Source organism: Eptatretus burgeri, chromosome 11 (assembly GCF_056783735.1).
Source record: "Eptatretus burgeri isolate ZD-2024b chromosome 11, Ebu_testis_v1, whole genome shotgun sequence".
NCBI classification, from domain to species: Eukaryota; Metazoa; Chordata; class Myxini; order Myxiniformes; family Myxinidae; genus Eptatretus; species Eptatretus burgeri.
In genome coordinates this window covers 49,918,263-49,932,919 of record NC_140971.1, presented here as the reverse complement: position 1 = coordinate 49,932,919, position 14,657 = coordinate 49,918,263, and the positions used below count along the sequence as shown (strand labels likewise).

At 42.2% G+C, this 14,657-nt stretch overlaps 1 protein-coding gene across 3 annotated transcripts in view; it reads left to right on the top strand.

Moving 5' to 3' along the window:
• The window catches only part of LOC147017041 (lamin-A-like), a 39,571-nt gene that overhangs the window by 8,850 nt on the left and 16,064 nt on the right, over positions 1–14,657 (top strand). The window contains exons 7-11 of one of the 3 annotated variants that reach the window (XM_085846396.1): positions 2,899–3,109; positions 3,559–3,666; positions 5,539–5,658; positions 5,742–5,816; positions 8,147–8,669. In XM_085846396.1, coding sequence (XP_085702522.1) covers positions 2,899–3,109; positions 3,559–3,666; positions 5,539–5,658; positions 5,742–5,816; positions 8,147–8,419 — 787 coding nt within the window. In that variant the 3' untranslated portion in view covers positions 8,420–8,669. Of the gene's footprint in view, positions 1–2,898; positions 3,110–3,558; positions 3,667–5,538; positions 5,659–5,741; positions 5,817–8,146; positions 8,670–14,657 lie in introns of those variants that run through there. The other 2 variants (XM_085846397.1, XM_085846398.1) reach the window with 2 other exon arrangements.

Below are 14,657 nucleotides of genomic sequence, written 5' to 3'. Positions count from 1 at the left end.
GGAGCAGCCGAAAGAAGAAGAAGAAGAAGAAGACTCTGTCGAACGATTCTCATCGGAATCTCTCGTAGGCAGATATTCCTCAAGGAGTCGCTCCTGGTGGATAGCAGCTCTGTTCACCTCAGTGTGACCTTAAAGAAGTCACACGTGGTCACCTTTTGGCAAGATACGGGTCACCCTGCGGGTGACATTGGTTTTTTTTTTTTTTTTGAAGTTTGTTTGTTTTTACAATAAGTTTATTATTTGGAAACTGACCCAACAGTTTGATGTTTATTTATTTTTTTATCCCGATGCACTTCAAAAGTCTCATGATGATTATCTGCCTCAGTACAATTTTTTAAATAAAACCTTGTGCAGGTATCCCTCCATTTACGAACGCCTGGTTTACGTTATTTCACGAAAACAAAACCGGCCTTTTTATGGCATATGTTTCACTATAACGCAAATCAAATCCTGTACAGTAGAGTAAAGTGCTATGAACAAAATTTCAAACTGCACTCCATTCCTTCAGTGAGCCACGCATGCATGCGTACGACGCATCAAGCGTCAGTCAACTGTACCTTTGTTCTCCATCTTGTGCGCCTTGTGAAGTGCTCCGTCATTTTATAATCGACCGTAATCTCCCATCTCCCTCAAGATGTCCAGCAAGAGATCATCCTCAAGCTCAACTGCTGCCTCAGCGAAACGTTCTCACCACCTTCTAATGCTGGACATGAAGATGGGCATTATAAAACGAAATGAAAATGATGAGAAACTCACTGCCATGAGCTGTTTGTTAGGTCTCGCCGCATCCACTGTTGGCACAATCAAGAATGCTGATAGTATTAAGAAGACGGCAGAGGCTGCAACACCTGGATGTTTCTTTCGTAGAAACATTTTGATGGAATGAACAAAGAGCCTGCTGTACCTTTGGATAGAGGATCAAAACCAACGGAATGTTCCCCCTATCCTCCTCGTGAATCCAAGAGAAAGCCAAGTCCCTATGGGAAGATTTGAAGCAACTTGAGGGTTGGTGAAGGATCATCCGAAGGTGCTGCTGATATGTTAGAACGTTTCCAGATGCATTCTAATTAGCATAACATCAAGCTGATGGGGTGGCAGCTCGTGGATGAAACTCTCCAGAGGAGTTGAAGATGATCATCGAGGAAGGTGGCTACTCTAGCAAGCAAGTTTTCAACTTGGATGAGACCGGGCCTTTCTGTAAGAAGATGCCGCCATGCATCTTTATCTAAAAGGACGCGAAGATTGCCTCGGACTTCAAGGCAGCCAAATATTGGCTAACTCTTCTCCTTGGAGGCCATGCAGCGGGGGACATTAAACTTTTGCTTCTCTTGGTTTACTGCTCCCAGAATCCGAGGACTCTAAAGGGCGATGCTAAGTCTAATCTTCCCATAGTGTGGTGGTCTAACTGCAAAGCTTGGATGATGGGAGTCCTCGACCTGGACTACATGGTAGCGTACGTCTCCACCACCATCTAGGAATATTGTGTGAAGCATAACATGGACAACAAAGCCTTGATCATCATTGATAGTGCCCTGGTCATCCAGCCAACCCTGAGGACGTAGCTGACAACATTTAAGTTTAAGGTGGTGTATTTGTCGCCAAACACCATTTCCTTGCTGAAAGCAATGGACCAGGGTGGCATTGCGACGTTCAAGGCTTATTACCTTTGGTGCATCATGAACGACATTATCACCGAGTTAGTTGACAAGGACAAACTAACCATCCTGGACATACGTCTTTTTATTTCAGGTTTCTGTTCGTATTATTTCTCAGTGTTTTTCTTACATTATAGTGAAAGAATGTATTACATGAGGGAGGCTGAAAATTTTGTGTCAGGAACATGTCCCCAATTCTTTACCTTTTAAAATAATGGGAAAAGCGTTTTCAATTTACATTTCTTCGGTTTATATTCCATTCTCCAGCAATGGATCTCTTTCGTAAATCAAGGGATACCTGTATAACATTCCAGCAACATTTTGGTGAAACAGATTCACAAATATCAATAATGATATGCTGCTTATTAAAACTGTTGCCTGGATTTTTTTTTCTTGTAAAGGATATTTCTAAAATCGTGGTTTTTGGGGGATTTTTTTTTCTTAAGTTTTGCAAAATGATTTTCTAAAACGCAACTGGTGTAAACTTGCACGTATCGTTGAACCTTCTAAGTACAACGTGTGTGTGTGTGTGTGTGTGTGTGTGTGTGTGTGTGTGTGTGTGTGTGTGTGTGTGTGTGTGTGTGTGTGTGTGTGTGTGTGTGTGTGTGTGTGTGTGTGTATATATATATATATATATATATATATATATATATATATATATATATATATATATATATATATATATATATATATATATATATATATATATATATATATATATATATATATATTCTCCAGATATCACATATTCCACCAATGAGTGGTGACCATTAAGAAAGTGAGTGTAGCAAATTTTTCATAAGCAATTTGTTCCATTTTGGTTTGATAATATTGGTTGCTAGAGGTGTGCTTATAGAAGCACACCTCTTGACCAGTCTCTGGATTGATAGTGAGACCGTCCGCTCTAAGTTTGGGAGATTCCAACCACAGCGCCATACCAAAGACTTGTGAAAAAAGGTATGTGCTGCTTTCTTGCTTGATGCTCAGTATTTAAAAAAAAAAAACAGAGCACGAACAAGCATAGCACAGGCTTTGATGAGCCTAATGGCCTCATCCTGTATCGAAGATCATTGTAAGAGCATTGTAACTCGTGACAATACAAGGTCGTCCGCTTTTGTTTTGAGGTTTCAAACACAATGGATGGTTTACTGCTCCGTCCGACACATCGTGAAATATTAAGTGAATGGAGTATGTGCTTACAATACAAAGGATTAGAGTTTGACTATCACATTATGGACCGCAGGCTTCACCTGTCGCCAAAGTCTGCGTTGAGGAAGAGGGAAGCGCCGTCTCACCCTGTTAGAGGCTCACGCAAGCGAAAACGTGTTGCATTCTTGGAGCCGATTGATGCAAGTCAGAACGTGTCCGTGCAAGCCACTGCCAGAGGAAGAATCGGCATCGAAGATGTGGATATTGACGGGATGTTTGTTTGCCTGGTTAATAACACTCAGGAGGTGCGTGTAACATCGTGGTGAAAACCTTCGGTGTTTTTGTGACGTTCTCGCAATTTATAAAGTCTTTGAAAACAAAATGACACAAAGTAATTTTCGCACAGTTGTGCTATTGTCAGTAATGAATGGACTTGCATTTTACCTTGATGTTCATCACTCGAGTAATACAACTTGGTAACAATGTTAAAGAAGTCATAATAGTCCAGAAATGTTCATTCTAGAATCCTGTTATGTGGATATTCCTCAATTAGTCCCACACATGATTGGCTGGGTGTTGATAATGTAGTATTTTCCTGTATGTCCAGTAGTGCATGGTTGGCTGGTGTTGATGTTGTAATGTATTTTATTATAGGATCGGTGCATGCATGACAGGGTTTTGTGATTGTCCAAATTCTCATTAGGTCCAGCGCATTGTTGGCTGGGTGTTGATATTAAATGCTGTTTTCCCATAGGACCAGTGCATGGAAGACTGGACTTTAAAAAGACAAATCGGACACCAAGCCAAAATAGAGTACACCTTTCCGTCTGATTACGTTTTGAGTGCTGGCAAAACGGTTACGGTACGTGCTGGTCTTTTTTACAAGATCGTCGATAAGGAGTGTTCTTTTGAAATTCTGGTGAATGAGATGCAGGCAAACGTTACGAAATTGCTGATAAATTTGAGATACTTGGACAGTTCGGTTTTATTATTATTATTATTATTATTATTATTATTATTATTATTATTATTTGCATTTCACGCGACAGTTTTTCTGCACGACAAATGATGAAGAGCATTTTCATGACTGCAAGTTTCACTGCTATTTTAAAATTCATTTATTAGTTTTCATTATCATGTGTTGTGAACTTTTGGGAGAGGGAGTAGGGGATTGTGCTTGTGGGCTGAGCGGGTTGGGTTGGGGGGCGGGGGCGGGGGGGGGAAATTCCTTTCGACATTGCAGCACAGATTTCTTTCTAACCAGTTGACGTGAAGGGTTTTTTTTTTTTTTTTTTTTAAATACCTCCGCTGACCAAGTTGCTGGAGGCATTATGTTTTTTCCGGTTGCCCATCCGTTCGTCCGTCTGTGATAGGTTTTCGTTACCGCGATAACTTGAGAATGGCTGAAAGGATCTAAAGCCGTAGAGTCACTGATGCTTATGCCTCAGCCCTTTCATGTGTTCGATGGTGAGTTATTTGCCGAGAATTGAACCAATTGCATTTAAGTACAGTCATGCGCCACTTAACGACGGGGTTAGGTTCTGAGAAATGCGTCGTTAACCGACGTCGTCGTTGTGCCAACATAGTGTATATATATATATATATATATATATATATATATATATATATATATATATATATATATATATATATATATTTTTTTTTTTTTCGTTTTCGAACATCGTACTTACACAAACCTAGGCTATATGGTCTGGCCTATTGCTCCTCGGCTACAAACCTGTACAGCATGTTACTGTACTGAATACTGTCGGCAATTGCAACACACATCCAAGAGAGACGGAAGACGCGTTAGTTTGGCCATGTGTGTTGTTGGCAGCAGCTTACAATCTCCTCTCGCATCGATTATAGAAAGGTGAATAAATAGCGTTTGTATTTTATTAATACGTAATCATTGCATCGATGTTATAATTTATAAATGAAGAAACGAGCACCTGTCAATTGTGATATATATTTTCGGAACAGTGCGATTGTTTCAACAACATAAAAAGCTTTACGAAAAATAAACTTGTGTTTTAATTTTGACTGTAACAACAACGATTTATTTGCGGAATTCTTCAATTCAAAGGTAATTTACTTGCTTGAACGTAAACGTGCAAACATTGTTTCAGTTTGAAAGCCGATTTCCTTGAATCCCGATTTAGCACGACCCTGCTTTTTTCGTGATGACATTTTATGGACCTCAACGATCGCATTATAACGGGGCGACACTGTCGTTGTTTATTATCATCATGAAGTATTATGTACTCCACATAATTGTATGTGCTATTTTTATACGACTGGCAGCGCTACGTCGCGACATCACTCGGCAATAGGAATTTTTCAGCTCCATTATAATGGAGCTGGCAGATCCGTCGTATATGCGATCACCGTCGTATATGCGATTATGGGACCACCGTCGTATGTCTGATCCGTCGTTATGCGGCGCATGACTATTTATATTCCATCTGCATAATGGAAATTAATATACAAAAGGTCCAGTCACCATGGGGTTACACTGGGTATAAGTAGTCGCCACCACATCCTGCACGACCTCAAACAAGGAAATGGGGCCATTTAGGCCTGTCATTGCCATGGTGCACTCCTGAGTTTTTTTTTTTTTTTCGATAGCTTTACACCTCAATCTTCTTGATGGTTTACTAAAGTCAAAATAACTCCATCTTGATCAGGTGAGGCAGCTGTATTGAATAAGTGCCTCATTTTTCTCTGTGAGTAGGTGTGGGCAGCCAGCGGAGGTGTTTCTCACAACCCACCCACAGACCTGCTGTGGAAGAATCAGAGTTCATGGGGCACCGGTGACGACATACGCACATTCCTCCTGGACTCTACGGGCAAGGTGAGCTCGCATGTCTTGATGCATTCACTTGTTGATTGCCATGTTTGTTTGACATGGATTTTGATGTCTTTTAACCTCATCAGGAAATCTCTGTAAAGAATGTGCTCCACACTAAGATTGAACATGCAATTAAGCGCCAAGATCGTCTTCAGGAACAGGTCAGTGGCTTTGTCATGCTGTTTGTGCATTTTCACTGGCTTTTTGAATCTCGCAATTCGGTTTCATCGACTGTTTAGGTGAAAGGGTTCTGGTGGTGCGATGCACTCTCCACACTCGGAAACTGAACTTGCAGAGCTGAGGATGCAACTGATCTCGCATTCATTCCAGGTTCCATTTTGGCATGAGGATATGCAGAACACCAAATTTCAAGTTTCCACATTACATAATTACCTCTGCCACGGAAGTTGGATGGAGGTTATGTTTTCAACCCTGTCTGTTTGTCTGTGAGCAGGATATCTCATAATATTGTGGATGAAACTTGATAGACAGCTTGGGTGTGTGACAAGGACACATTAATTTGATTTTGGTGAAGATCTGGTTCCTGAATTTCTTAAGTCTTTTTTTTTATTTTTATTTTTTTAAGCCAAAAATGATATCCATCCATCCATTGGGACCATACTCTGTGCAGAGCATTGGTGCTGCCTAAGCAGTCTCCTTGGCTATTGGGCACAATCCTGGATGGGTCACCACTCCAACACAGGATACCAGCAAGATGGCACTCATTTTGCCAACCTCAGAAGAATGACAAGCAGAGTCAACCCTACCTGGTATTCATTCAACAGCCGAGTGGGATTTTAACTCTGTATCCTCGGATCCCAAGCCTACCACCATAACCATTAAGCCATCACCAAGCATAAAGTGTGTGTGTGTGTGTGTGTGTGTGTGTGTGTGTGTGTGTGTGTGTGTGTGTGTGTGTGTGTGTGTGTGTGTGTGTGTGTGTGTGTGTGTGTGTGTGTGTGTGTGTGTGTGTGTGTGTGTGTGTGTGTGTACAGTCATGCACCGCTTAACGACGGATCGCATATACGACGGGTCTGCCAGCTCTGAAAAAAATATATATGTAGCTGAAAAATTCCTATCGCCGAGTGATGTAGCCTCGTATAAAAATAGCACATACAATTATGTACACTCTACAGAACATAATACCTCATAATGATAACAACGACAGTGTGGCCCTGTTATAATGTGATCGTTGAGGTCCATAAAATGTCATCGCTAAAAAAACAGGATCGTGCTAAATCGGGATTCAAGGAAATCGGCTTTCAAACTGAACCAATGTTTGCACATTTACCTTCGAGCAAGTAAATTACCTTTGAATTGAAGAATTCCATGAATAAATCGTTGTTGTTCGTCAATTAAAGCACATTTATTTTTAGTGAAGCTTTTTATGTTGTTAAAACAATCGCACTGTTCCGAAAATATATCACAATTGACAGGTGCTCGTTTATTCATTTGTAAATTATAACATCGATGCAATGATTACGGATTTATAAAATCCAAACGCTATTTATTCACCTTTCTATAATCGATGCGAGAGGAGGTTGTACGCTGCTGCTAACAACACTGATGGCAGTCATGAACTGCACAAAGTTAAATCTAACGTGTCTTCTGTCTCTTGGATGTGTGTTACAATTGCCGACAGTATTCAGTACAGTAACATGCTGTACAGGTTTGTATCTGAGGAGCAATAGGCTACACCATATAGCTTAGGTGTCTAGGTTTGTGTAAGTACGATGTTCGAGAATGAAAAAAAAAAATGATGTTCGCACAACGACGACGTCACTTAACGATGCGTTTCTCAGAATGTAACCCCATCGTTAAGTGGCGCATGACTGTATTGTTACGAATTTGGAATTCGATTGCACACAACATACAAGTTCCTTTCGTCAGCTGTCGACAAGTGCTTGTTCCCTCGATAGCTCACCTTCCATTGTTTAAATGTTTAGAAATTGATTAGACGTGCTGCGGATCGATTTAATAGTTAGGGAACGAACAATGGAGACGACCCTCCCCCTCTTCTGCGAAGAGGAAGAGGAACCCTGCCGTCCCGTGATTCATGACGTCAACAACTCCCTCCCACCCGTGGTTGAGCGGGGGATGGATCACGAGGGCATAAGTCACGCCGGGCGCGGGGGAGGGGGGCGGAGAAGGATAAAGAGGAGATCCTTTCTTGGTTCGTGTTCTGAGGTGGTGGTTCAGTAGAGCTTCGGCTCGAGCTGCTAAGAGGATAAGGAAGAGATCCTCCAGTTGGTTCGTGTTCGGGGGTTGTTCAGTGGAGCTTCGGTTTCTGCTTGGCTGCTTGTTCAGTCGAGCTTCGGTTTCTGTTCGGTGTGGTTGTTCAGCAGAGCTTCGGGTCCTGCTTGGCTCTGTAGGCTTTTTGAAGAGCTGCTTTGTTTTGGAAGAAAATTGAGCCGGTTGCTCGGCTCGAGCTGCGAATGATGGCTTCTTCTTCTTGGTTCGTGGAGCTCTTTGTTCTCTGTTTGGTTCCCAGCTTCGTGCGACTCATCGGCCTCTTCTTGGAGGTGGTTCCTCGGGGAAGCAACGCATCGACGGGAAGGATCGGCGCCTCGTCTCACCAGCACGTGTCGAGAAGCGCGGGAGGATTCGCGGGAGCTCAGGAAGGATCGCGGCTTACGGCGATTGGATCCAGCTCGCTCGCGCTGGAGCCAGGTCCGAACAACTTGAAGACCACATGAAGTGGAGAGGTTCGAGCTGGGTCCTGGGTTTCAGCTCACCTGTCCTCCGAGCTGGAGCATGTTATTAAAGGCCTCAGCCACCATTTCTTGGGTGTGTGTGTGCGTGTGCGTGTGCGCGCGCGTACGTGTGTCCGTGGGCCCGTGTCTACTAAGTAGTAAAAACTGTTTAGTGATTGTGTAGACGGTCGTAGCGCTTTGTCTTGCTCGCGTCTTGTCCCTACCCCCATCCATTGCATAACTGAATGCGTGTTTTGCATACCTGCATGACTGCATCATTGTTTACGTGTGCTTTGTAATAAATGTGCTTGTTCAAATGTTAACCCGTTCGTTGTGTCCTCTTTCCCCAATTGAACTGCCATCTTGCAATCGGAATATAGTTGGTTTTTAAATAGCCGGTAAAGTGATGGGTCCAACGGGGCTCGTGATAATACCCCGCTCGGTTATCCCAAAACAGAGCGAGCTGCATTAAGCGGCTCGTGTCCCAGCGGCCCCGTTGAGGTACAATCTCTCGGTTATTTACCCGCGCGAATAATTAGGTATATCGACAATTCGGCGATTGACCCTGTCGCGCGTGGGTAGAGTACGGACAAGGTTGTGGTGTGGTTAAAAACACACCCGTGGCTGGTTTTCGGCGTTGCTCTGGAAAGTCGCGACTGGATTGTCCGTTCGGTGGGCGAAGTGGCCGCTATTGGTTAAACGCGGTTGCTTGCACGCCGGCGGGCGGAAATCTACAACTATATATATATGTATATATATATATATATATATATATATATATATATATATATATATATATATATATATATATATATATATATATATATATATATATATATATATATATATATACATATACATATATATATATATATACGTATAAACTGTTCTGCTGGCTTCATGCATTATCTATGCAACATGTGCAACTCGTGCACCCTGACATTTATTTAGAAGTGATGAGGCATTCTGAGCAAATTTGAAAGTCTTTTTGAGACACTAGCATGTGGATCATCCAAAAAACGCACTGATTACCGAGTGCCCTTCGAGTTTAAGAATGTAGAGTGCATAACTTAGCCACGTAATGCCTGATCCACGAGAACATATCGGGCCCATTACATTTTTGAAATATCATGCCACACAGTACTATATCGTTTTTGGGCCAATCTCTCAATGGTGAAGAATCACTTAAAAAAATTCTCGTATCCGGATCCGGATCTTCACCAAAATATAATCAGTTCGTCCTTGTCACGCACATAACCCAATATCAAGCCACTCTATCGGCAACAGATATGCCAAGAATTGGATTTCCTTGGATAACGACTCCCACTCAGGACCAATACATTGAATACTTCATCTACATAATCTGTTTCAAACTGCAAACACACTTCCATGGGCCTCAGAGGATATGCGTCAACACCATCTTGAAGTGTCTCCATGATGCTCGCCGTCCTGTTCAGCGTCCGAGCCTTGCACTGTGACGCATCCAAGCACGCTTGCGGTGGCAAAATCAGCACATCTGATGGCGATGCAAGTGTTGTGTTCAATCGTTAATCCAGGTTTTTCCTTGAAAGGCATGATGCAATGAGCAATTTGCCCCCCCCCCCCCTGTATCTGGAAGTCATACATTTTGGACATGAAAGTATCCTGATGTGGTGTGGCATTGATGAAATATTTCACACTAACTTTATCCGTATCCATGGCAATCTAATGGTGGATCTCTGCTTTAATGAAATCTTGCATCAACATGTGTTACCTACCCTTCAACAACGTGGTCCAGTAATCATCTTTATGCATGATGATTCTCCTGTTCACATGGCCATTCAAATGAGGAACATTGTTGTCAATGCCAACACTAACATCAGTCGCCCTGGCCTGCCATCTCGCCAGATTTAGAGGCAATTGAATATCTCTTGGATATCATTGATCGCCGTGTCCAAACCTTACCAAGACAGCCACAGACACTCAATGAACCAAAAAAGTAGCTCATTCAGGAATGGAATGCCATTCCCCTGGCTCAGATTTGAGTGCCCATATGGTCAATACGATGACTGTGCAATGCAGTGATTTCTGCTGGAGGTGGACATTCCTAGTATTGAGTTTGTTACTTCCATGTTGGATTGTGAAATACTTCCTATAGGAAAACATTCTCCACATCACAGCATCACATGATGAAGTCACAATGAAATGGACATGTAATTATTCAGCATTTATCTCCATCAGGGATTTGTACCTCGTCTTCGTACCGTGTTGTAACATACACTACCGGTCAAAAGTTTTAGAACACCCCCATTTTTCCAGTTTTTACTGAAATTGAAGCAGTTTAATGTTTCAATGTTCTCTGAAATTAAAGCACAGAAAAAATATACAATTGCAGATAAAAAAAGAAATCATGGAATCGTTTTGTTGAACAAAGTTTAATCTAAATTTTTGACTCTTCAAATTAGCCACCTTTTTCAGATATAAGAGCCGAACATGCTTGTGGCATTCTTTCCACAATGGAAATCAAATATTGTTTGGAAAGTTCTTCCCAACTGTTGCAGAAGTTCCCACAAATGTGTTGCACTTGTAGGTTGCTTTGCTTTCACCCTTCTGTCCAGTTCATCCCAAACCAGCTCGATGGGGTTGAAGTCTGGAGACTGTGCTGGCCATTCCATGATTTGAAGCCTACCGTCTTGTTCTTTCTTCTAAGGTAGTTCTAACATAGCCTGGAGGTATGATTTTGGTCGTTATCTTGCTGTGAGATGAACCCCTAACCAACTAGGCGAAGACCAGAGGGAATTGCATGGTGCTGCAAAATGCTGTGGTAGCCCTTTTGGTCCAGGGTGCCAGTCACTCTGTGCAAGTTGCCGACTCTGGATCCAGCAAAAGAGCCCCAGATCATCATGCTTCCTCTTCCATGTTTGGCAGTTGGTGTCGCACACTGAGGAACCATCCTTTCGCCTACTCGACGGCGTACAAAAACCCTGTGTGATGAACCAAAGATTTCTAATTTTGATTCATCGGTCCATAAGACCTTCTTCCAATTTTCAGTAGTCCACTGATGGTGCTTCATGGCCCAGGCCAGCCTCTCTTTCTTATTTTGCCATCTTAGCAATGGCTTTCTTACTGCCACTCGACCTGTCAAACCTGCAGCTCGAAGTCTTGTCTTCACAGTTGAAACTGAGACTTCCTTACTTCGACCAGTGTTAAGCTGTGCTTGAAGCTGCTGTCCTGTGAGCCGCCTATCACGCAAGCTGTTGACTCTCAGAAACTTGTCTTCTGATTGTGTTGTGGCTTTGGGTCTTCCAGGCCTCTTCCTGTCAGAGTTTCCTCCAGTTTCCAAGTGCCTTTTGATGGTGTAGGAAACTGTACTCACTGACACCTTGGTTTACTTTGCAATTTCTCTAAAGGAAAGACCTACACTTTTAAGGGTTATAATGGTCTGTCTGTCTTCCTTTGTTAATTGTCTTTTTCTCACTATTATGATAGCAATGTACTACTTCCTGCAGTGCAATATTGTCCAAATAATGCTTCGGAGGGTGCAGCAACACAGTCTGTTCCAACACTGCTTTTATACAGACAGAGGGTTTGTAACTAATCAACAAAAGTTGGGACACCTGTAGGAATTGTTTGCATCAACTTTGAAGGCTTAATTTACTTCCATTGCTGCAGAATAGCTGCAGTTGCTAACCCATTACTTGTTCCCTAAAAAGGGCCTTTTTCAACAACTCTGAAATTGAAATTATTTCTCGGTGTTTGGTAACCTAAACTTTGTTTTTTTAATATCTGGCAGTTTACCGTTTAGCTTTGTACCATTTCAGGTTATTCACTGGACTTGAACTGCTTAAATATCAGTAAAAACTGAAAAATGGGGGTATAAGTAAATCCATTTACAACAACTATGTGTTTGGTTTTTTTTTTTTCATGGCAGAATGTGTATTCAATTGTCACATTTCATTTGGTGGATTCCATATTCACAGAATGGAATGAACCCACCATTTCCGACGATCCTCAGATGTAGACTTGCAAGAGACTTGTGATCGGTCGAACGAGCATCCACATTAGAAATCAATTGGCAACTCGATTGGCCTGCTGTCTGTGGAAATTGCCAGTAATTTGCTCAGTCTAGATCGGTGGCACTCATTAAGGTCCATCGTCATTCTCTGTATGCTGCACATAGTTGCAGGTTAGTATCACTTCTTGCAGGGGTGTGTCAGTGCTCTTGGTGCAGTGCCCCTTGTAGGTTAGAGCAGGAACTTGTAATTTGGTCAGTGTGCCGGCGATAACTCCCCGACTCTTCGGGAAGAACACCGTGGGATATTTAACGTCCACCAACGACCAGTGCTTGCTGACGGGTCCTCCTGCTTAACTTCCATTTGAGGGACTGCATGTGCATGCACACTGATGCCTCTATGCCAAGAGATAGATGGCTTTAATCAGAATTTTGGGTAAGGATGGTTTGACAGGTCTACCCAATGTAAAAAAGGGTGCTGAATCCAAAAAAAGCAGTCTTATTGACCCTACTCGAGACAAAATGACAATTTTAACCCTTTTTGTCCATATATGACCATATTCGGTCAAATTGTTTTGGGTAGGTGGGTTTAATCAGAATTTTGGGTAAGTGATTTGACAAGCCTATTTAGGTAAAAGAGTGCCGATTCCAAAAAAGCAGTCTTGTTGACCTCGCTCAAGACACAATGACCATTTTAACCCTTTCCAGTCAAATTATGATGATATTTGGTCAATTTCTATTGGTCCGCTATTGGATTTTCTATTTTTCTGTTGGATGTTCTATTGGATGGATGTCAATTTCTATTGGATTTTCTGAAGGTGTTAGCAACTGCTATGCGGAGCAAGCATATAGATTTGTTCTTGCAACTGAAAGAGACAAATGAGAGCTATGGACCTTTGGTTGAAGCCCTGAAGACTGTTCAAGCATCACCATCCCCTGAACGGATGAAAGATTTGGAGGAGACAGGTGGATACAAGGCATTCATGATGACATGAAAGTTTCTGCGATGATACTAGAGCTGGAAAACATGGTGTTAATGCAAAGTTCTGGAGAAACTTCTTTGACATGGTTGACATCTACATGCTGCTCAGTAGAGCTGTGCGAACAAATGATGTGAATCTTTTCGTCTTCTTAGTTGGGAAAATAAATGATAGACATTTACTTTGCTGCAAATCGTCATAATTATGCACGTTGCGTGTGCTTATACTATCACAGACTGTTGAACATGGACAGCACCCATCCTGGCATTACGCAACAACTTGAACAAGGTGGTTTATCAGTAAGATTGTCATCCAATTCCTTTGCCAGACAACCAGTAGATCAAGCACTAGAGAGTACGATCAATGTAGATGCAGCCTCGCGACAAACTGGAATCACTGCTTTCCATCAAAGTCAAGGTGCAACCAGGCGGTGGACAGTTACTAGATCAGCTAGAAGCACCATAGTCAGACATCTGTTTGAAAAAGCAGCTTTAAACAAGGATACCAATCCAAGCCATGAACTACGAAAGTCAAAAGTGGAGAAATTTCAGAGACTTGGAAAATATTTCTAAAATGATTGACACTACAACGAATCCCTTTGGTAACTCCCTGATCGAAGACACCAATTTGTACTGTCTAGCAGATGGCAAGAAAATGCCAGATGAAGTAAAAGAGGACATGCGAAATCTCTTTGCTTTGGGGGAGAAGTGGAAGGATGAGTTCCTCCAGGAATGCTTGAAGGATTCTTCAAGGTTTGAAAAACCACTGAAAAGAAGAAAAGTGAGAAACTTTGCCAGTGTTGCTATCAAGAGCAAAATACGAGGTAAAGATGAAAAGGTTGTTGAGCTGAAGACAACACGCGACCTGCTGGGCAGACTAGTCTATCTTGCTTGTACCAGAAAGATTGAGCTAGCAAAGGTGTTTTCCTTTCCACTAACCCCGGTTCCCCTCTCTTTGGCCAATATTTTTGGCACAGTGAAGAAGACACCAAAGTACACACTCTCCAAACACCTCGAAGATTTGATTACACACAAAGAGCCAACAACAGTTGATACGGTCATTTATGATGCCATGTTCATAATCCAGTCACTGCCCTCTGACTTGCCTCTCAAATTTGGGAATGTCGCAGAGCTGGTCCTGAAGATCATATGCAGTCCAAAGCCAAGGAAAGTGCACTTTGTCTGTGACAGTTATGTGAAAAGCATAGAGTGTTGAGCAACAGGTAAGAGGTGCAAATGATGGATCATTTCACATCACAGGTGCAGACCAGTTACGTCCTAAAGATTTCAGACATGCCTTGAGATCACCAAATTTCAAAAATGCACTTAAGTTCTTCAT